The sequence below is a fragment of the Indicator indicator genome, chromosome 21 (genome assembly GCF_027791375.1).
Source record: "Indicator indicator isolate 239-I01 chromosome 21, UM_Iind_1.1, whole genome shotgun sequence".
Taxonomy (NCBI): Eukaryota; Metazoa; Chordata; class Aves; order Piciformes; family Indicatoridae; genus Indicator; species Indicator indicator.
The window spans coordinates 19,283,319-19,304,667 of NC_072030.1; the positions used below are offsets into that span (position 1 = coordinate 19,283,319).

A 21,349-nucleotide genomic window follows, 5' to 3' on the forward strand; every position below is an offset into this window, starting at 1 on the left:
ATATTGGGAACAATTTCTTCACAGCAAGGGTTCTCAGGCACTGGTGCAGGCTGCCTGGGGAGGTGGTGGAGTCACCATCCCTGGAGGGGTTTAAAAGCTGTGTGGATGTGGAACTGAAAGATGTGGTTTAGTAGCAGTAGCTTAACAGCAGTACTTGGATTGTGAGCTCTAGGCAAATGGTGGGACTCGACGTGGTCTCTTCCAACCTTTACGGTTCTATGGTTATATAATTCTGTGACAACGAACCACAATGTTTCTGGTGAAAATGAAGCGTCATTCAGATTTAGGAAAGTTTCTCAGAAGCATTTATTTTATGTCCATTCTTCTTGAGCTCTTTTTCCAACAGCTAAAGGCAACAAAGCATTTGTTTTCCTGTTTGTTTCTGGTAGAGAAAAAAAGAACAAACCACCACCACCAAAAGTAAAATTCAAGATTCACCAGATATAGTTTTTTAAAGTTACATGATTTTGGGGACTGCCTCAAGTGGGAACAAGCTCTGGAGATGAGACACAAAGCACCTGAGCCACTGAGGGGACGAGGACACTCTTCTCAAAGGGAACATTCACACCGAATATCTTTGGCAGTACTAGAATTTTTTTTGTTGATCAAGCAAACTCAAATTGCTACTGAAAATAGGTTTGGGCTGGATTCTGCTGCCTCCTGCATGGCCAGCAAGAGACTCTTAGCAACTCAGAAGGCTCAAGGAGGTTTTTAAATAATATTTGAATGACTTTGATGACATCTATGAACCTGAGCTTCACATTGGTCAGGTGTCAGAATAGGTTGCCCAGAGTGGTGGTGAAGTCGCCATCCCTGGAGGCATCCAAGAAACGTGTGAACATGGCACTTCAGGACATGCTTTAATGACCATGGTGGTGTTGGGTTGATGGTTGGACTCAGTGACCTTAGAGGTCTTTTCCAACCCAAATAATTCTGTGATTCTATGATGAAGGAGTTTCTGGTTCAGTAGAAAATGAAAGACTTTCTTTTTTTGATTAACAATACATTCCTCCCTTGATATCTATATTTCCAGTAGCTGCAGGTTTGGGGGCTGGATTATGTATTTTTTTTACATGAGCTCTCTGTTGTTAGAAACCTAGTGAGATGATTTCCCTCCTATGTGACCTTGGCATGAAAACAAAACCCCATCGCCTTGTAGGAAATGACAAAACAGGTTTTCTCCATAAGTTCGGTGAATATGGCATCAGACACTCGGAAGGTCTGAGGGCTTGGACTCCATCCAGACTGGCCTCACATCCTCGCCCTAGTCTCAGATCTCTGGTTCTGTGAAAAGATGGATATTGCACAGCTGAAACCTAAGAACCAGTCTCTGCTCTAGGAGAGCCAGGTGGACAAACACTCATATGTACAGTTCCAAGGAGATTTCAGCTTCCCCTTCCCCCAGCAGCACAGCTGTGTTGTCTGCAAGGCTTCAGCTGTTGTAGCCAGAACTTTGTGCACTAGAGCGTTTGATCCAAACGTCAGGCATGTCTGGCTGGCTGTTGGGTAACACAACTGGACCTTCATTTCCCAGGGCAAAGCGGTTTTTCCATGAAGAGCTGTTCTGCTGCAGTGCTGCTGGAGAGACATCAAAGACAGTCTCCCTCAGGTCCAGCCGCAGGGTATCTCTCTTCCCATTCAGGTAGCCTCTCTCTGTCTGGCTGTAGGAATCAGACAGCTCCAAGACGTCAGCACAGGAGCTGGCTGACTCAGCAAGCTTTAGGCCTTGCTCAAAATCACTAATGGATGTCTCGCTGGAGATGTTGAGCATGTCAAAAGAGCTGCCAAGAGAACAAAGGCATCGGTGAGTCTTGTAGGTGTCAGCAGCAGGGAGATGGCTGTTGTCTGAGGTATAATATGACTGCTGCTGGGCAGTGTCACTAGAGCACTGGGATTTATTGAGCTGCCCTTCATTCACACCATCTGTTGGGACATGGTCCAGCCCAGACACATCCCAAGCTTTTGGACTGTAGTTCCGACAGTGACAATCTCCACAGCGTCTCTCCCTGTGCATTTCTGCTTCTGAGCTGCTGTGCTTGTACGGAGAGGAAGTTTGCAAGGCAGGACACTGGCAGAGGCCAACCTGCTGTTCTCCAAGGGTCTCCGGCAGGTTTTGTCTCTCTCTTTCGAGGGAGGGCTGCATTCCTATTCTGGGGCTTCTGTTGTCTTCAGCTTGTGTGTCTTCCGAGAGCCGGTTGGACAGCTTGCTTGTGGAAGTGCTGTTGTCAAAACTGTCAGTGAGTTTTCTGGACAAGGGCTGAAGCTCATATTGCTCATTGGCAGTGTTGGACTCCTGGACCTTCCGCAACCGGTTTTGCTTCTCACTCCCTCCACAGGCAAAGTTTCCACTCAGCCCTGACTCATCAGAATAGTCTTTCATGGTGTGGGCACAAGGCCAAAGGATCTGCCCACAGTTCTTCTCTGGGCCAAAGAAGCAGCAGAGTGACTGGAAGAAGAAGCTGGCAAACCCACAGCTGATGCACTTGATCATCATGATGAATATCCCCAGCTTCCGATACGCCAGGACCGTTGCAGGCAGCATGATGACCCCTGCAGAGAAGAGAGCAGAAGCTGCCATGGCCGTGGCACAGCTCATCTGCTTCAGGGAAAAGGCCACTCGGCTCAGGCGGTCAGAGTGGGGGCACAGGTGGTAGGAGATGCAGTAGTTGACAGTAAAGTCAACAGAAAGACCAACTGCAGCTGAAATGAAGAGAGACTCCGCCGCGTTCAGCTGCCACTCCAAGAGGACCAAAAGGCCAACCGTTACCAGGACAGTGCCTGCGATGGCAGTAACAGAGAAGACACTAAGGAGAACATTCCAGGTAGTGAGCAGCAACACCACGAAGGAAACAGCTATGGAGAGCCCCATGACCACCATTGTTTCTGTGCTGAGGCTGTGCTGGAGGTTGTATAACTCTAGTTTACTGGTAAACCATCCATTCTGAAGCCCTGTGGGGGCAGTTTTGATTTCCTCCCTTAGCCAGAGGTCGATTTCCTCGTAGAATTGTTTGGCTTTGCTGTAGTTGAAGCTGTAGTGATAAACAGTTTGGAACTGCAGCACCAAGGCAGCCAGATTTCCCTCCCTGTCAAACCTGAGGCCCAGGTCATACATATCTGCCCCTTCCCTGTTCTGTTCCAGGAGCATCATTTTGATGCAGTGTAGGAAGATTTCACTTCCATAAGGGAAAGAGAACTGGTTACAGCAAAGATTGAAGCTGTGGTCTTGCTGGGAGCACTGGCGACTGCCCATCCACCTGAGGAACACCTCCATGAAGCACACGGTGGATTTCTGCTCTGTGTCAGGGTAGTAGAAAGTTTTGTTCTTTACTTTTTGGCAGAATTCGAGGAGCCACTTCTGGGCATCAGGGGTTTGGATTGTGAAGGTGACATCTGTCACTAGGGTGCCATTGCTTTTTGGGTTGAAGTGGTCCCCATTATCCACAGGCAGGATGCCCCAGACGATGGTGACGGGCATACGCTGCCCTTCTCCACGCTCCAGCCTCTGGAACATGAACTGGTGGCAGTACTCAGAGTCGTACCTCTCAAAGGGGTGACTCAGCCTAAACACCTGAACAGATGATGTTTCCAGAGTTGGGAGCTTGAGTTTGGGGTTGGAGCAGGAAATGTATGCACCTCCTATGGCTAAGGCAGCAAACCAGCAGATCCAGATGTAGCGGAACTTGATGACCCCACAAGGCAGAAGCTTTTCAAATAGCAGCTTGGAGGTTTCAGACAGCATGTTCTGGAGACCCCTGAGAATGTAATGGAGAGAGAGAGCAGCTCTCTTGTGGCCAGTCTTGTTCCAGTAGTCTTCTGGCTTGTAAAGGCAGGTGTTGGCTATGTAGCGCTCATACAGCACGGCCGAAGAGGGCAGCCAGGTCATCATGAGCACCAGGCTGGCCAGCACCGAAGTGCCCATGTAGGCAGCAAAGCAGCGGATGGCTGTTATGTTGCTGATGTAGCTGGCATAGAAGGCAGCACCTGTGGTGAAGCAAGATGCCAGTGTCAGATACCCAAAGTGGTGCATGGTGTGACTCACCCACTGGGAGAGCCCAGCAGAAGGGTTCTGGCTCTTGCTGAGGTTCCAGAGGTCGAAGAAGACAAAGGTGTGGTTGGCACAAATGCTGCTGAGAATGATGACTGCTGTCAGGTTTATGAGCGGGAAATAGGTGAATCTGAAGGCCACCTTGTACAAGAAGTAGGAGATGGTTAAAGAACTGACAAAGGCAAGCAGGACCATCAGGGTAATAAAGACTGAACGTAAATAAATAGAAATGCCTAGAAAAATAGCCAGTATTGCTAGGACTGGGTACTTGGTGTCCAGCAGAAGGTAGTGCTGGAAGAGTTTCTGTTTAAGGCCCAGGTCCATTCCGGTAATCGATGTGTAGTTATCAAACAGATCCCAGGATTCAAGATTGTCTAGGTAGATGCCCATCATAGATGCACCTTTCCTGATAGGCAAAAACAACAGGCTGTACTTGAGAGATGGCACTTGGTACTCCATCGTCTGGGGACTAAGAAAGTCCCTGTCAACCAAGAAGTGAAGAAGCTGGTAGACAGCATTGAAGTGTGTACATTTCTCTGGGACCTGGGCACACTGAGAGTGTTTCTGCCTCACAGGCTCAGGATCTATGCAGGAGGGGGTGAGGATTCCTTTGTGGTAATCTGGAGCACAGGCACGAAGGAGAGCCAGCGTGTGGGAGATGTCTCCTTGGGTTATCTCCAGGCATGAAGATCTGTTGTACAGGACAGCAATGTAATTCCCCAGAGACCAGCTTGGGCAGCACTCATTGGCTTCAGTACGCTGGCAGAGGTCTCTGAAACGGACATGGGAGCGTACCTGGAAAAGAGATGAGGAAGCATCGTAGGGTCATAGAGCCATAAAATTGTTTTGATTGGAAAAGACCTTTAAGATCACTGAATCCAACCATCCTCTAACTCTACCAAGGCTGGTGCTAAACCATGTCCCTCAGTACCACATCTCTGCATCTTTTAAACCACTCCAGAGATGGGGATTAAACCACCCTGCCAGGCAGCCTGTTTCAGTGTCTTTGAGAACACTTTCAAAGAATGAATTTCTTCTCATGTCCAACCTAAAGCTCCCCTGGTGCAACTTGATGCTGTTTCCTCTTGTCCTACCACTTGTTCCTTGGGAGAAGTGACTGCCCCCTGCCTGGCTCCAATCTCCTTTCAGGGAGTTGCAGAGAGACAGAAGGTCTCAGCCTCCTCTTCTCCAGGCTAAACACCCCCAGCTCCCTTAGCTGCTCCTCCCCAACCCTGTTCTCCAGACCCTTCCCGAGCTTTGGTGCCCTTCTCTGGACCTGCTCCAGCCTCTCAATGTCCTCCTTGGAGTGAGAGCCCAAAACTGAGCCTAGGATTCAAGGTGTAGCCTCACCGGTGCCCAGAGCAGGGGGACAATGCCCGTCCTGGTCTTGTTGGCCACACTCTTGCTGATACAGACCAGGATGCTGTTGGCCTTCTTGGCCACCTGTGCACATGCTGGCTCATCTGTTACCATCTCCAAGGTGACAGCTCCATTGCTATATCTACGCTCTGCTGCCCAAATTTTTCAGCACCTTGTAATGGACGCCTTTGGCTCTTCCCTAGTGTCCATTTATTCATGCTAATGGCATCTGCTGCTTTGCAGTTGGACTTTGGTGGCAGGTGGAACAACCTGTGATGGCTAAGGAGGTGAAATGCTTTGGAGTCCTGTAGGCTACTCTGTCATTTGTGTTATTTTTGTCTGGCTTCCTTTCAGAGAGAGATTAAAGACTACAGAGGAGTGCCACAAAATCTAGAAGAGGCCACAAAGAAGATCAGGGGGCTGGAGCACCTCTCCTACAAGGACAGGCTGAGGGAGTTGAGTCTGTTCAGCTTGGAGAAGAAAAGGCTCCAGGGAGACCTTCGAGCAGCTTCCAGTATCTGAAGGGGGCTGCAGGAGAGCCAGGGAGGGACTTTTTATAAGGGCTTGTAGGGATAGGATGAGGGAGAATAGCTTGATACTAGAGCAGGGTAGATTTAGGTTGGACATTAGGAAGAAGTTCTTTACCATGAAGGTGGGGAGACACTGGAACAGGTTGGCCAGGAAAGTTATGGATGCTTCATCCTTGGAAGTGTTCAAGGCCAGGCTGGATGAGGCCTGAGCAGCCTGGGCTAGTGGGAGGGGTCCCTGCCCATGGCAGGGTGTTGGAACTGGGTAATCTTGGAGGTCCCTTCCAACTCAAGCCATTCTGTGATTGGGCAGTCAGGGGAGAGACAGCATGGATGTATGTCGCTCCTGACTTTACTAACCTTGTCTTGTTCCATTTGACACATGGACTGAATAGCTTGCAAGTTCCATAAGCTCCCAGCAGTTGTGGACATAAACACCAGCTGGGAATAGCTCTTTTCTGAAATGGAGAAGAGAAAGAAATTTTAAAAACTACAACAAAACCCCCAAGAGGATTAGGTACTGAAGACAAACCAAGCTGTTTGGAGCAGGCTCTGTGCAGACAGCAATGCCCACCTGAGTGCTCTGGAGGACACCCTGAAGGAAGACTGTAGTGCCAGGTAGCATCTACCTGTGTGCCCTGATCTCTGCTCCTCACCTGTCTGTAAGCAGCCTTGGGAGGCTTTCAAAACCCTGTCCCTATGGTGCCAGCATGCATTCAGTGAGTGCTGGCATCTGCTTCTGCACCCCCAGGGCAAGTGAGAGGCTTGAATCCAGCCAGGAGCTCCCAAGGAGTTCTCAGCAGCATTTGTGCCAACAACACCCTTGTCTTCTTCAACCTCTGGAACCTCAGCAAGAGACAACAGAGTTAAAAACCCTGAGACACCAGGGGTTGAGCCCTGACTAATTGTAGAAGTGGAGTAGAGGCAGGGAAGGAAGTAAAAATATCTTTATGCTGCTTCTCTTCCTTCTACTTACTTGTACCCATTTCAGCATAAATGTTGGGCACCTTGGAATTTTCCTCTTTTTTTTTATTTTTCCTTTCCAGTTTTTCCTGCCACTTAGACTGGTCAACAGGAAGGTGTGGAGAGGGAATGGGAACATATAGAGAGTGGGAATGAAAAGGGGATGGGAACAGAGGGAATGAGAGCAGAGAAAGAATGGGAATAGAGATGGAGTGACAGCAGAGAGGGAATAGGAATACAGATTGGGAACAGAGAGGAAATGGGAACAGAGAGGGAGTGGGAATGGGAAAGGAATGGGAATAGAGAAAAGTGGGAACTGAAAGGGAGTGGAAACAGAGGGAACTAGAGCAGTAAGGGAGTGGGAATAGTGAGGGAATGGGATCAGGTAGGGAATGGGAGCAGAGGGGGAGTGGGGTGTACACCATTTTTACAGAGTATTCCCTGTTGATGTGGGTAAATGGTGAACACTTTAGTCCTGGTACCGATGCTTTTAAGTCACATTTCTTAAGGGAAAAAAATTGTAGAATCATAGAAGAGTTTGGCTTGGAAAGGATGTTAAAGACCATCTATTTCCAACCCCTTGCCATGGCAGGGACACCTCCCACTAGATCAGGTACTATGAAAAGAAGTATGGCAAGAAGTTGAGGAGAAACAAGCCTTCTCCAGAATTTCAGGACAAAACTTTTTTAACCACTCAGGTCCAAAATGCTGTAAGCTCCCTACACCCAGGGCTGTGGTGGACACACTGCTTCCTTAGAGCCCTTTCAGAACATTTCCCTGTGCCCTGGGCACTGACAGTTCTGGGTGCTGTGGAGTTCTGGGTGTGTGATGCTCCCCACCCCATCCAGGTTTCACTCACCAGGGGGACCACAAAAGAAACCATCTGCTCCATAGGTTTGTTCCACCATTCTTCGTGTCCTCACTTCTTGTTCTCCTTGAGCAGCCTTCTGTTCTCTGCTGATGCCAGTGTCATCATAGCTAGCAAGAGATCAGATGATTTGTGTAACCTGAGATCATCTGGCTATGAAGTACAGTCACTGGTGCTACACATAACACAATGGGAGCAAGAAGATTCTTGAAGGAGTTTTGCCTGGATGGGAGTTTTGTGACATTAGGTTGATTGTGCCCTTTTACAGGGATCTTCATAAGAATGAGAAGCTGCATCCCCTTGTGCAGATGGGCTGAGTAGCCTCTGCAGTCACAGAATCCCCAAACCCCAGCATGGTGAGGGTTGGAAGAGACCTCCAGTCCAACTCTTCTGCTCCAGCAGGGCACCCACAGCAGCTTGCCCAGGAGCACAATGGCCAAGGGGGTTGGAATCTCTCCAGAGGAGATTTCACAGCCTCTCTGGGCAGCCTGCTCCAGGTCTCCAGCACCCTCACACCAAAGAAGTTTCTCCTCATCTTCAGGTGGAACTTGCTGTGTCCTAGTTTGTGCCCAGAACACAGGAAGTTCTTGAAGTCTCTTAAAGCTAAACAGTGACATAAAGACATGAGGAGTTTAGAGCCTAACTCTTGGTTTCCAGAGCAGGGAGCCCAAGTCCATGCCAGGCAAAGAGACTTTAAATGGTCTCAGGGCCACTAAAGCCAAACATTGATATATGCATGTGTCTGGAGCACAGGGAAGGAGAGCTGGCCATGATAAGGTCCTGAGTGGGGCAAATGCCATCTCTTAACTCCTAGTAATAAGTCCATCACAGCCAAACAGACTTTAAACTCCCCAGTGCCTTGGTTCCATGTGTGCTGTAATTCACAGACACTTTGGAACATCAAATCTGTAACTTTACAGCCAACATCTTCCTCAACCTCCTCAAACCAAACTAAAATACCTTTTCTTCTCAGCATAGGGAGAAAGGGAGAGAGTTTTCTTGTAGCCAGTGTGGCTCTCTATGTTCTTCCAGACAACCAGCTTTCTGCCAATGTCAGTGTCCCGGGGCTCAAAACCCTGCAGCCAGGCAAAAGAGCTTTGTCAGCAGCTTGCAGTTTAGTTCAGCTTAGCTTCCCTTCACCCTCATTCTAGACACAGAAGCTGAGTTTATTACTGCATCTTAGAGAGATGCACAAATTTTATTTTCCCTGGAAATGCTCCCTCCTAATGCTGGCAGAATCATTTCCTTTCCTTTTTGGGGCAAGGATGACTCTGCTTCCCTCTCTCTGAGATCATAAGACTCTTCTCCTCCTCTTTATGTGAAATAGACATTTACAAAAGTAGAGCAATTTTCCTGCTCCTGGACAAACTTTGGTCAATATCTATGTTCTCAAGGTTCTTCCATTGATGAAAGACAGAGATGCCTTTAGAAAATGTGGGATCCCGTGTGGCAAACCCCATGCAGCAGTGCTCAGCACAGGGCAGCCTCTCCATTCCAAGGGCACAGAGGTTATAGGAGCCAAAGCCAGATTCTCCACTCAGCCTAGTGAGTCCTTTTGGGCAGCCTCCAGTAGTGGAAGAGGAGCAAAAGGAGCAATCCCGCTTCGTGCTGGAAGTGTCTCCACAGCGGGCTTAGGGCACTTCTGTGAGTCCTCAGCACTGCTGAGAGCTGGGCTGTGCTCTTTCTGTGGTGTCAGAGAAACAGCAAATACTGTGGGTTACTCTGACATGTTCTGTCTGTCCTGAAGGAACCTTGGCTTTGGTTGCAGATGTGAGTTAAGGACAGCAGTTCACTGATAAACACAGACATTTTTTCTACTGGCTTTTATGTGTTTGATTTACTGTCCTACCTCACTGCCTCTATCTGCAAAGAAGGAAGGAAGTAAAAGCTCATTTTATATGGCAGAAAAAAATGTATCCTTGGTTGGCTGCATATTTTCTTCATGTTCTTCTTGTTGTGTCAAGTGTAGGGACTCACCATTAAGGGTTCTGAGAAGTCAGGCAGATTCCCAACAAGCAGACCAGCCATGGTGCAAACCAAAGCTGTCACTGAGCACAGCATCAGCACAGCCACAGGCCACTCTGTGACCAATTGAGAGTAACTGGAACCAACAGGAGAAGAGAAAATGCAGCTGTTAAGACTCTTCTGCTGCTGAAGCAGTCAAAGGAAGGACAGAATGAGGGCTTTCTGGTTTGAGCAGTTACTGTAGAGCTGGGAGGCTGTGGTACAGCTGTTAATGAATGTGCTATACCTCCCAGTGGATGCTCGTAGGCCATGCTAATTAACTCGGGTAATTACATTTGGCCTCCCTACGTTTTCCTGCTTTTTCAACCATAAGTAATAAAGCCCAGACTCCTGCATTCTAGGGCAGAATGAAGCTTTAAATACTGAACTTAAAAGATTGCATTTTAAAAGAGCTTCTTCCTTTTTTCCCCCTCTGTGCAATCTAAGCGAGTAGCTGCCTGTGTCTGTCATTTAATAAACCAAACCTGTGCCCTTCTGGAGCAGGGCAGGTCCTTACTGGGGCACTGGAAAGAGGCAAAGGTTGGTTTTGCCAGGCAGTTCCAGGCAGAACCCCAGGGCTCTAAGACAGGCAGGTGTTGGGATCTCACCCCTAGGAGACATATGGTAGGAAAGCAGTGACAGGACAGAAAGATAGGAGGTTTTGATACTGAACATACCTTTTTGGCATCCTGAAGGCTTTGTCATGTCTGCAGACAAGGAGGAAAAAAAGAAAAGTAAGATGCATTTAATTATTGTTTTCCAACCAAGCCCATAATCAAGTTCGTAGAATCACAGAATGGGTTGGGTTGAAGGGACCTTCGAGACCATCCCTTTCCAAACCCCTGCGGTGGGCAAGGACACCTCCCACCAGCCCAGGTGGTTCAAGGCCTCATGCAGCCTGGCCTTGAACACCTCCAGGCAGGAGGCATCCACAGCCTCCCTGGGCAACCTGTTGCAGTCTGTCCCCACCCTCATTGGCAAAAATTTCCTCACAATCTCCTGTCTAAATCTATCCCTAAGTTAACCATTTCAGGGTTAACCCTTTCACACTGAGCCATTGCTGCAGCAACCCTGGTTCTGCATGAATTCATGTAATGAAGATAGAGCCTTTTCCTCTCCCACTGGCATTTTAACCAAACAGAGGAAGACAGGTACCCACTCCTCATTTTTCCTCCTCTAAGGAAATCCCAGTTCTGAGCATGATGGTTCAAGAAGGGCAGAGATTTGCTGGAGAGGGTACAGCAAAAGGCTGCAAAGATGCTGAGGGGACTGGAACATCTGAGGAGGAAAGACTGATAGAATTAGGGCTTTTAGGTAGGAAAAGAGCAGACTGGGGGGGAATCTCATCAATGCTGATCAATACTTCAAGGATGGGTGTCAGGATGATGGGACCAGTCTGTCTTCGCAGTGCGCAGTGACAGGACAAGGGACAGTGGCCACAAAGTAGAACATCAGAAGTTCCATCAATCCATGAGGAGGAACTTCTTTAATTTAAGGGTGCTGGAGCACTGGAGCAGGCTGACCAGAGAGGTTGTGGAGTCTCCGTTTCTAGAGACGTTCCAAACCTGCTTGGACATGTTCCTGTGTGACCTTCTCTAGGTGACCCTGCCAGAGAGGTTGGACTCAATGACTTCAAGAGGTCCCTTCCAACCCCTGCCATTCTGTGATTAGCAAGGTCTTCCAGTAGAAATCACACTGCTGCTCTTATCCGTGAAAGTCTCTCTGGTTTAAGGGCTTCCCTACTGAATTTCAATTGTTTCTTGAGAGAAGCTGTTACGTGGTGCTCCAAACCCCATTTCCCCCACTTCCATCAGCGGAGGTTTGAATGGCAGAAGACAAAGGCGCGAAATTGCCTTCCCCTCTCCCTGGAGGACCGGTAGCAAAGCACCATTCTTCCCGCCGGCAGCTGAGGTCCCTCCCATGTATTCACCCGTCAGGGAAGCCCGCGCTGCGGTTTGGAGCTGTGATTGGTTGGGTTCCTTGCACCCAGTGTATTTTGGCACTGGACGCTTGGATTATAATGTTGCAGTTCCGCAGCCTGCCACCGAGGAGAGAGCCTAGGGACCATCTCCAAATTCCTGCGCCCTCCTCGTGAGTAAAACCGGCATTCCCAGTTTTCCCTAAGGTCCTGGCTTGCGTCCGATTTTATAACTGGGGTAAAGCTATTGTGTGGTTTGCCTTTTCCGTTTTCTGAATTCTCTAAATTCTCTAAAAGCATCCTTGTAGAATTTGCGACCAAATAGAACCTGTAAATTAATCCATTTTGTACATAATTTGGGGACAGTTTTTTTTTTTAAATAACAATAACTATGTTTTTATAATTGCCACCTCATTAACTTAATCCCAGTCAAAACATTAGTACACCCCTTTGCTAAATGCCAGCACCTGGGCTAGCAATGCCTAGAGATATTTATTTCCTGTGTGGCTAACCAAGGCTTTTCCAAAAGGGTGGCTCTGATTTGTTTCCTGAGCCCTTCCAAGACAGCATTTGCCCCATCAAGAGGATCAGAATGCCAGTGGAGTTCCTCAAAACATTTGACCAGGGTTTCCTTCACAGAGGAGCATGTGTTATTCCTCTTGGCAGGGCTCTGAAGAATGAAATGAAAAAGCTGTCCCCAGGGGATCCAAGGTCACCTTTGGATTCGTCACCTTTGTTAGCGAATCCCTGAGGACTGAGAGCTTAACAAAACAGCTGTGCCTCAGTGGCTCACCTTATCTGAAGGACCTTGCCTTCAGCTGTTTCCACTAGATGTTCTCTTCAAACATGCCCCAACCTGACACATCTTCGGGCCTCACCACAGCGCCCAGCCAACTGCTCCCAGCTGTGGCTCTTTCCTGTGTCAGTCCTGCCAAACTCAGCTGTGATCACTCCCTCCTCCCTTCACCTTTGGCTTAAACTGGGAGAAGGTTCCTGCTGGACCCTGACATCTGTGTGGGGCAGATGGCCCTGGGCCCCTGTTCCATTCTGGGCAGCCAGTCGGTGACCTTGTGCCAGCACATCCTTTCTGGCAGGTTGTTAGGAGGGAAGAACTGAGAGAGCCACAAAGGAAAATTCCCTGTGGAGGAGTTGCTCTCAGTGGCACCTGCAACACATGGTGGTGTTTTTCTTTCTCACAAATGCTCTGGAGATTTGGGAGAGAAGAGAGCAGAGAAAAATCCTCAGGGATTATGAAGGGAGGGCTCTTTCTGGCAGCACACTGCCCATCCTCTGCTAATTCTCTCACAATAGATTCTCAAGCAGATTTGCTGGGAATAAAAGCCCCCTTCAAGCACGAAGATGTTATCACTTCCCTGTCTGCTAGCACTGCACCTTCTGCAAACATAGACTCATAGAACTGATGGGTTGGAAAAGACCTCTAAGGTCATCGAGTCCAACTGTCAACCCGACACCACCATGGTCACTAAGCCCCAAAGTGCCATATCCACAGGTTTCTTGAACACCTCCAGGGATGAGGACTCCACCACCTTCCTGGGCAGCCTGTTCCAATCCCTGACCACTCTTGCAGGAAAGAAATTGTTCCTAATCTCCAATTTAGGCCTCCCCTGCACAGTTTCAGGCCATTTCCTCTTCTATCACCTGATACTAGGGAGAAGAGACCAACCCCCACCTCACTCCAGGAGGTTCTGGCAGGATCTGAATCCAGCTGCATTTCCTGCTTAAAGAACCTGTGGGGAGATTGTAGCTGGCAACTTTGTTGGTAGGGTGGGAGCTAAACAAGACCCAGGCTCCACTCTTCTGGCTGCCATTGCTCTGAACTGCAAACATAAGCAAATTAAATCCTCTGTCAGTGTCCAGAAAATGGGACCAGGAAGGACTTTTGTGCCTAACCCTGCACCACTGGGGAAAGGTGCCATCATTTGTCCAACTTTGGTAGCTACTGCTCTGGTAGCACAGGCATGGTGGTTTGAGTGCCATGAGTAGACTCCAAAAGGAGGGATGGTTCTGGCTGGAAGGGGCAGAGGTTGCAGCTCTGGCTGTTGGGACACCCACCCTGTACCCAGGGCTGCAGCACCTCCTCTATGGGGACCCACTGAGAGAGTTGGGGCTGTTCAGCCTAGAGAGGAGAAGGCTCCAGGGAGACCTTAGAGCAGCCTTCCAGCACCTGAAGGGGCTCCAGGAGAGCTGGGGAGGGACTTTTTACAAGGGCTGGGAGTGACAGGATGAGGGACAATGGCTTTGAGCTCAGAGAAGGGAGATTGAGACTGGAGATGGGGAAGAAATTCTTTACAGTGAGGGTGGGGAGACACTGGAACAGGTTGCCCAGGGAGGTTGTGGCTGCCGTCTTCCTGGAGGTGGATGGAGCCTTGAGCACCCTGAGCTGGTGTGAGGTGTCCCTGCCCACAGCAGGAAGGTTGGAACTAGATGATCTTTACGGTCCCTTCCAACCCAAACCTTTCTATGATTCTATGTAACCCATGTTTCTTGCCTCCCCACTCAGACCCTTCTGATCCCCACCACAAAGTTCTGGAGATGCTTTTGGAGAGCCCCTGAGCCTCTCTTCAAGTGCCTCTTACCTGACAGTCACAATGTGGTGCTGCACTGGCCGCTGCTGTCCTGGGGACCACTGTTTCCAGGGGGTCTCTGAGGCCTCTTGATGGGACGCTGTTGTGGGATCACTGCTGGAGAGGTGGGAACAGAGGATGGGCCTCTCACCATGACCTGGGAGCAGGGGCAGGCCAAAGCTGCCCCGGGGCTCCTGCTGGTTGCAGGGGTAATAGGGGTGGTGCTGCTGTGAGTCCTGGGAGCTGGATGGCACCTGGCCGTTGGACTGGGTGGAGACTGGCCCAAGTATGTGGCTGGAGGAGGGCAGGTGGTCTCCCCCCAACCTGGGGGATGCAGGAATGGAGCAGTGATGGACTGGGCAGATCCTTTCCCAGGAAGTGCCACTGTAGCTGGGCTCGGTGTTCCCGATCTCTGGCATGGCGAGGCAGGTCTGGCAGGGTCCTGCATTGTGTTTGTCTCTGTGAGAAAAGAGAAAGGTCTGGTGTGGAGACCCAGCAGGGCAGGAGAAAGGCTACACAGGGGGATGGTGTCCTGCCAGTTGGAGACTTTCACAGGCCTCCCACATAACACCAGATCATAGAATCATGAAGGCTGGAAAAGATCTCTAAGATCATCAAGTCCAACCCTTAACCCAGCACTGCCAGGGCACCACCAAACCATCTCCGCAGTTTTGAAATCTCTCCAGGGACAGGGATTCCACCGTGGCCCTAGGCAGCCTGTTGACAACTTGACAACTTGCAGGCCTTGACAACTCTCAGGGGGAAGAAATTATTCCTCGTGTCCATTAGTGCAACTTGAGGCTGTTTCCTCTGGTCCTGTCACATGTTCCTTGGGCAATCTGTGTCTGTGAGAAGAGACTGACCCCCCACCTAGCTCCAACCAGGATCTGCACAGGAGATTGGGACCAGAGGCTTTTCATATCTAAATTAGTCTGCTGGCTGCCACGCCTGCTGCTTCTCATGGTGAACATCTAACTGGACAGAAGGAAAAGGCTTTCGCAAAACCACTTTGAAGATAGTTGGGGAGAGGCAGGAAGCACACAGTGAAAAATTTGTCCTCCAAAATCCTCTCAGCTACAAAAGCTTCTGGTGGAGACTGCAGATGACAGGCTGCTTCCAGTGTCTGTGCACAGGCATTGCTGTGTTTGATATTTCCCAGGGAAGCCCAGGCTTCTTGATTACCGTATTTGCTGAAGCACCAGCTTTCAGCCTTTCCTCATATTCCTCCTCAGCTTTCCTCATCTTCCTCCTCAGCTTTCCTCTCATTGTCTTACCTAACCAGGCATTTTTGCCATTGCATCTATCCAAGGTGTTGACACCTCTGCACAGCTACTGGTGGAACCCTCCTGTGCTACAGGGAGGCCACTACCACCCAAAGTTGGGGTTGCTGAAGACCTTTCAGCATATTTGACACCTTTGGGGCTGACTAGGCAGCAATGGTGTCTGAGCCATGGAAAAGGCTACAGAGGCAGCCTGACAGCCTCCATTTTCTTTCTCAAGAAGAGCTGGATGCAACCAAAAACCTGCTGGGAAAAGAGAACAAGGAGATGCAGGGCAAGGGACAGACTGGAGTTAACTGCTTCTGGTACCCATCACAATGAGATGTGTTCCTCATGCTCTTTGATTCCGGATCTCTTCCTTTGAGCTATCTAGACAGTGGGAAAACCCAATTCATGGAGCTACCTGGAGTGTCAGTGGGAGTTTTTTTGGAAGGAGTACCAAGGCATGGACAGCCTACCTCATGTGGGAGAACACAGGACCTTCTGCCCACAGGAAAACAAGCAGGATAAGGTCAAGACCTCTAAGGAGCCAGCTTTTTGCTGTTCCACCTCAGCTGGGACACAGACTAGGGGGAGGCCCTACAGAGATGGGAGCTGAGGGTGCTGTGATTCCAACCGCCTGACATGGGCTGTCTCCCTCCCACAGAATCAGAGAATGTGTGGTTTGGAAGAGACTCTCAAAGGTTATCTTGTTCAACCTCCACACAGGCAGCTGGGACATCAGACTGCTGAGGTCCCCAGGAAGTTTGACATTGAATGTCTCCAGGGATGAGGCCTCAACCTATTCCAGGCCTCCCCCGAGACCAGCAGTCTTCTGTGACACTCAGACACTGCCCATTGAAGGTGTCATGGGCCATGGATTTAGCTGCTTCCCACCTTCCCACCAGCCTGAGCTTCAAAACCCCAGGAGGAGGATTTGCTTTGTATCTTTTTCTTTGGGATGGCTTCATTGCCAGCACAGGAAGGTGAGCTGATGTTTTGTGGGGCAGGGAAATGAGAGCATCCTGTCACCTTCCCTTTCCTCAGCCACCCCATTCCCTTGTCATGTTTCTGGTCTTGCTCCCCTCTGAGCCATGCAGCAGGAGAGCATGCCCAAGAGAGGAAAAACGGGCCCAAACCATTCAGTGTTCTGAAGGAAAGGCCTCTTTATGGGTCTGCTAATTCCAGCCTCATCCCCAAGACCATTTCTGGAAGCATTTTTTTTTTTTTTTTTTTTTTTTTACGGAGATGTTGTCTCACCCTCCCCACACTAAGATGAGGATCAGGAGAGCAGCACTTTGCATATGAAAGATGGGAAACGCCTACCAGCGCAATGGAGCTGTCTGGTGCTTGACTGAATCCATAACTTCTGTGGGCAGAAAATCTCCAGGGGGAATGAAAATAAATGACAGAAGAGGGAAGAATCTGCATCCTGACTACAAATAGGGCCCTTGTGCTCTGGAGCCTCTGCTCATCTGAGTGCTGGCTGAAGATGAGCCATCAGTGTGCTCAGGTAGCCAAGATGGCCAATGGCACCCTGGCTTGGTTTGGGAATGGTGTGGCCAGCAGGTCTGGGGAAGTGATTCTTGGGGAAGTGATTCTTCCCCTTTATTCAGCACTGGTGTGGTCACACCATGAATGCTGGGGTCAGTCTGGGCCCCTCACACCAAGGACATTGATGGGCTTGAGCAGGTCCAGAGAAGGGCAACAAAGCTGGGGAAGGGTCTGGAGAACAGGGCTGGTGAGGAGCAGCTGAGGGACCTGGAGTTGCTTAGCCTGGAGAAAAGGAGGCTGAGGGGAGATCTTCTATCTCTCTACAACTCCCCGAAAGGAGGTTGGAGACAAGTGAGTCTGGTGTTTTCTCCCAAGGAACAAATTATGGGATGAGAGAAAATGGCTTCAGGTTGTGCCAAGGGATGTTCAGGTTGGACATTAGGAACAATTTCTTTCCAGAAAGGGCTCTCAAGCACTGGAACAGGCTGCCCAGGGAGGTGGTGGAATCTCCATCCCTGGGGGTGTTCAAAAGCTGCATGGATGTGGTGCTGAGGGATGTGATTTAGTGGCAGTGGCTCAGCAGCAGTGGTGGCATTTTGAGCTCCAGGTGAGCAGCTTGGACTTGGTAATCTCAGAGGTCTCTTCCAACCTCAACAGTTCTGTGGTTCTATGATTGAACACTGGAAAATTGTTAAGAAAGAAGCTAGCTGTGTTTTATTGCACTTGTTTTCTTACGCTAGTTGTTGCCCATGTGTCAGCAGGACAAGTTTCCCCAATAGTTTTGTTCAATATCTTTATCAACAACCTGGATGAGGGGATTGAGAGTACCCTTAGCAAGTTTGCTGATGATATAAAACTGGGGAGGTTGGCTGACACCAATGTGACCTGGACAGGCTGAGAGCTGGGTGCAGACAAACCTCATGAAGTTTAATAAGGACAAGTGCAGGGTCCTACATCTGGGGAGAAATAACACCAGGCACCAGGACAGGTTAGGGGCCGTCCTGCTGGAAAGCAGCTCCACAGAGAAAGACCTTGGTGTGCTTGTGGACAGCAAGTTCTCCATGGAACAACAATGTGCCCTTGTGGCCAAGAGAGCCAATGGGATCCGGGGATGTATCAAGAAAGGTGTGTCCAGCAGGTCCAGGGAAGTTCTTCTACCTCTCTACTCTGCCCTGGTGAGACCACACCTGGAATACTGTGTCCAGTTTTGGGCTCCCCAGTTCAAGAGAGACAGAGACCTGCTGGAGAGAACCCAACAGAGAGCCATGAGGAAGATTAGGGGACTTGAGCATCTCCCCTATGAAGAGAGACTGAGAGCCCTGGGGCTGTTTAGTCTGGAGAAGAGAAGACTGAGAGGGGATCTGATCGATGTCTAGAAATATCTGAGGGGTGGCTGTCAAGTGGAGGGGGCCAGGCTCTTTTGGGTGGTTCACAGTGATAAGACAAGGACCAACAGGTTCAAACTAGAACATAGAAGATTTCACCTCAACATGAGGGGAAACTTCTTTACAGTGAGGGTGATGGAGCCCTGGAACAGGCTGCCCAGGAGGATTGTGGAGTCTCCTTCTCTGGAGACTTTCAAAACCCACCTGGATGTGTTCCTGTGCAGACTATCCTAAATGATCCTGCTCTGGCAGGGGGGTTAGACCTGATGATCTCTTGAGGTCCCTTCCAACCTCTGATATATTGTGATACTGTGATACTGTGAAATGAAAAGGAAATGTAAATTATTTCTGATTTAACCCTGTGTGCCAGGGCAGCTTCCATCTAATGGCTTTTGCTTTGAGAGCTGCAAGTGACTTTTAGGAATGGGATTTATAATGGGATTTAAATAGAGGTTTTCTCTTTTAACTCAAGAAAAAAGAGCTTTTGTGCTTGTATTCTCTGAGGAAAGGACTGCCCTTGGCCAGAGGTGAGGGGAGAACCCCTCATGGTTCACTCTTGCCTCATTCTCTATCTCCTCTTCTAGCTGACAGGGAGAGACAGGCAGGCACGTCCCAAGCCCTTCATTTCCTCAAGCTGGGTCAGATCCTGGATTGAACCTACACTGAAATCTCTCCATGAGGCTGCTATTTGCTTTGCTCTCCACTCCAGCAGCAGGACAGTGCCAGTTCTCTTTTTGCTAATGAGTCTCTGGAGTGTGCTAAATCATCATGAATCTTTAATGAGCCTCCAAAACTCCTTGCCAAGTCTGCCAAGAAAAGTTTCCTTCTCTAACCCTCTCCATTAGCTTTCTGAACAGTCTCACCCTCAGCCTGGGCTACTGGAACTTCTGATGGAATGTATCCAGACACAAGGAGCTCAAGATCCCCACCCAGCCCTCAGAGGTGTAATAGCTCTGGATAGAACATCTCAGCTGTCTCTCAGATCTCCTGGTGAAATGGGGTTTGGTAAGGCTTGATCTGAAAGGAAAAAGGAAAGGGAAGGGGAACCTTGCTGTCCCAGCCTGCAGAGAGGTGGTATTTCTAAACGTCCATTTCTCAGCTGCTGAACTGAGCAGTGGTGATGAGCAGCACTGGCTGGGGACAGAGGATGGGTACTGTGGAGCTAACATTACCCTCAGTGGCTTTATGAGGAACCTCGTGTGAAGAAGTGCTCCTGTAGGAGTGAGCTGTCTGCTGGTGCTTTATTGCCATGAATGGTAGCTCTTGAGTGAGCACTGTAAGGGAAATTCAAAACCCACCCATTTCAGGTGGCTGAATTCATCTCTCTAACTGAACTGTCCCAATCTTCAGCTTTCCTTTCAGAAGACCTGTTGGAATGAGCAAAGATCTCCCAGGCAAGCAAAGCTGCTAGGGCTTTAGTGACAGCTGTGACCCCTTCAGGTGTCCAAGATTGAAAGCAGGGCTGGATTGTGTAAGCCACTCAGTGAGCACCCAGAGCCCAAAGCACTGGCTGAGAACTTCAGAGCTGACTAAGGAGAAGCAACTTCTCTGCTGGTTTCCCTGGGCAGGTGGGGATGTCTCAGCATGAATGTCCTGTACCAGGCAGAAGTGGAACTCTGTGGTTTTCAGAAAGGAATTTGTGTGCTATTGACCTCAGGGTGGGCCCTGGACAAAAGAATCTGAAGAGCTCAGAAGGTCTGTTGCCTCCATTCCAACAAAAGACAATGTGCTTGGGGATGGCTTCTTGCCCATCACCACAGGCTTGGTGATGTTTCCGGAAAATGACAATGACTGTGGCTGCCAGCCTGCTCCGAGAGACCAAGTGAAGGAGCATATGTTGCAGGGGGAAGAAGACAAGGCTGCAGGGGTTGGAGAAGAGCTTTGCAGTGAAAACCAGCTTGCCTAGAGCCCATAGCCTAGCGCAGAGGGTGGTCTGAGCCATGCTGAGCTCCACCAGAATCAGCTTACCCCTTGCTGCAGAGGGGAGAGCTCACCATGCCGCAGGACACAAACCTGCCAGGGCGGCCAAGCCGGGCAGCTAAGGCCCTCCCAAGGTGGTGCGCTTGGCATGTTGCGCCTGGACCCGGGCAGCAGCACCGGGGCACCAACTGGGCACTACAGACCTCCCGACTGCCAGGGGCGGCCAGCGAAGGGCTCTGCCCGCACTCTCGGTGGGCAGCGGGTACATAGCGGGGCCCAGCCCCGGGAAATCCCCGCTGGCACCAGCCACCACCACCCCCACACAGCCAAGAGCGGCGGCAGCGTGGCACCGCCTCACCATCCGCGGCTCCAGCTCCGCAGAGCCGGTACTGACCACAACGCTGGCCCCACCGGGGCACAGGAGTGGGAGAGAAGCCCCCTTCCTCCCACCCCCGGCCCTGGTGTCCCTTGTCCCCCGCAGACCTGCCCTGGGCCAAGTCCCTCGCTGGCGGCTCCTACCTGGGTGAGGCGGCGGCGGCGCGGCCACGGCGGGGCCCTGGGGCCCGGGGCTGCTCCGGGGGCGGGCAGCCCGGGGCGGCCTCCATGGCGCTGTCCGCGGTGCTGAACCCGCCGACGCGGCTCTGTCCGCAGTGCCGAGCGCCCCCGGCGCGGTGGCAGCACCCGGTTCTGTTCCGCCCAGCGCTTGCGCGGAGGCGGAGGCGGGCCCGGTGCGGGCGGCCAATAGCTGTTGGGGCCTGGGGAGAGCGGAGGAGGGAATGGGAGGGTAGGAGAGCACCGAGCTCGGGCTGACCGGCGTCTTCCACCGCCCCCGCTCTCACCTGCCAGGGTGTGGGGCAGGACCTGGTGGAGCGAGGGGGTGGTGGCTTCTCCAGGGTGGGGGATGGAATCACAGAACCATTTCAGCTGGAAAAGACCTTTAAGCTCAACCAGTCCAACCATTCTCTAACTACCAAAGCTGGTGCTAACCCATGCTCCTCAGCACCACACCTGGACCAAAGCAT

General features: G+C 50.4%; 1 protein-coding gene across 1 annotated transcript; it reads right to left on the reverse strand.

The window, feature by feature from the left end:
- Positions 1-1,432: 1,432 nt before the first annotated feature.
- DISP2 (dispatched RND transporter family member 2) lies at positions 1,433-20,932 on the reverse strand. Its single transcript, XM_054390577.1, has 8 exons — positions 20,847-20,932; positions 14,282-14,728; positions 10,444-10,473; positions 9,740-9,863; positions 8,723-8,838; positions 7,754-7,872; positions 6,292-6,389; positions 1,433-4,840 (listed from the first exon to the last, which is right to left on the reverse strand). The coding sequence occupies exons 1-8, from the start codon at positions 20,930-20,932 to the stop codon at positions 1,433-1,435; spliced, it is 4,428 nt and encodes a 1,475-aa protein (XP_054246552.1).
- Positions 20,933-21,349: the final 417 nt, after the last annotated feature.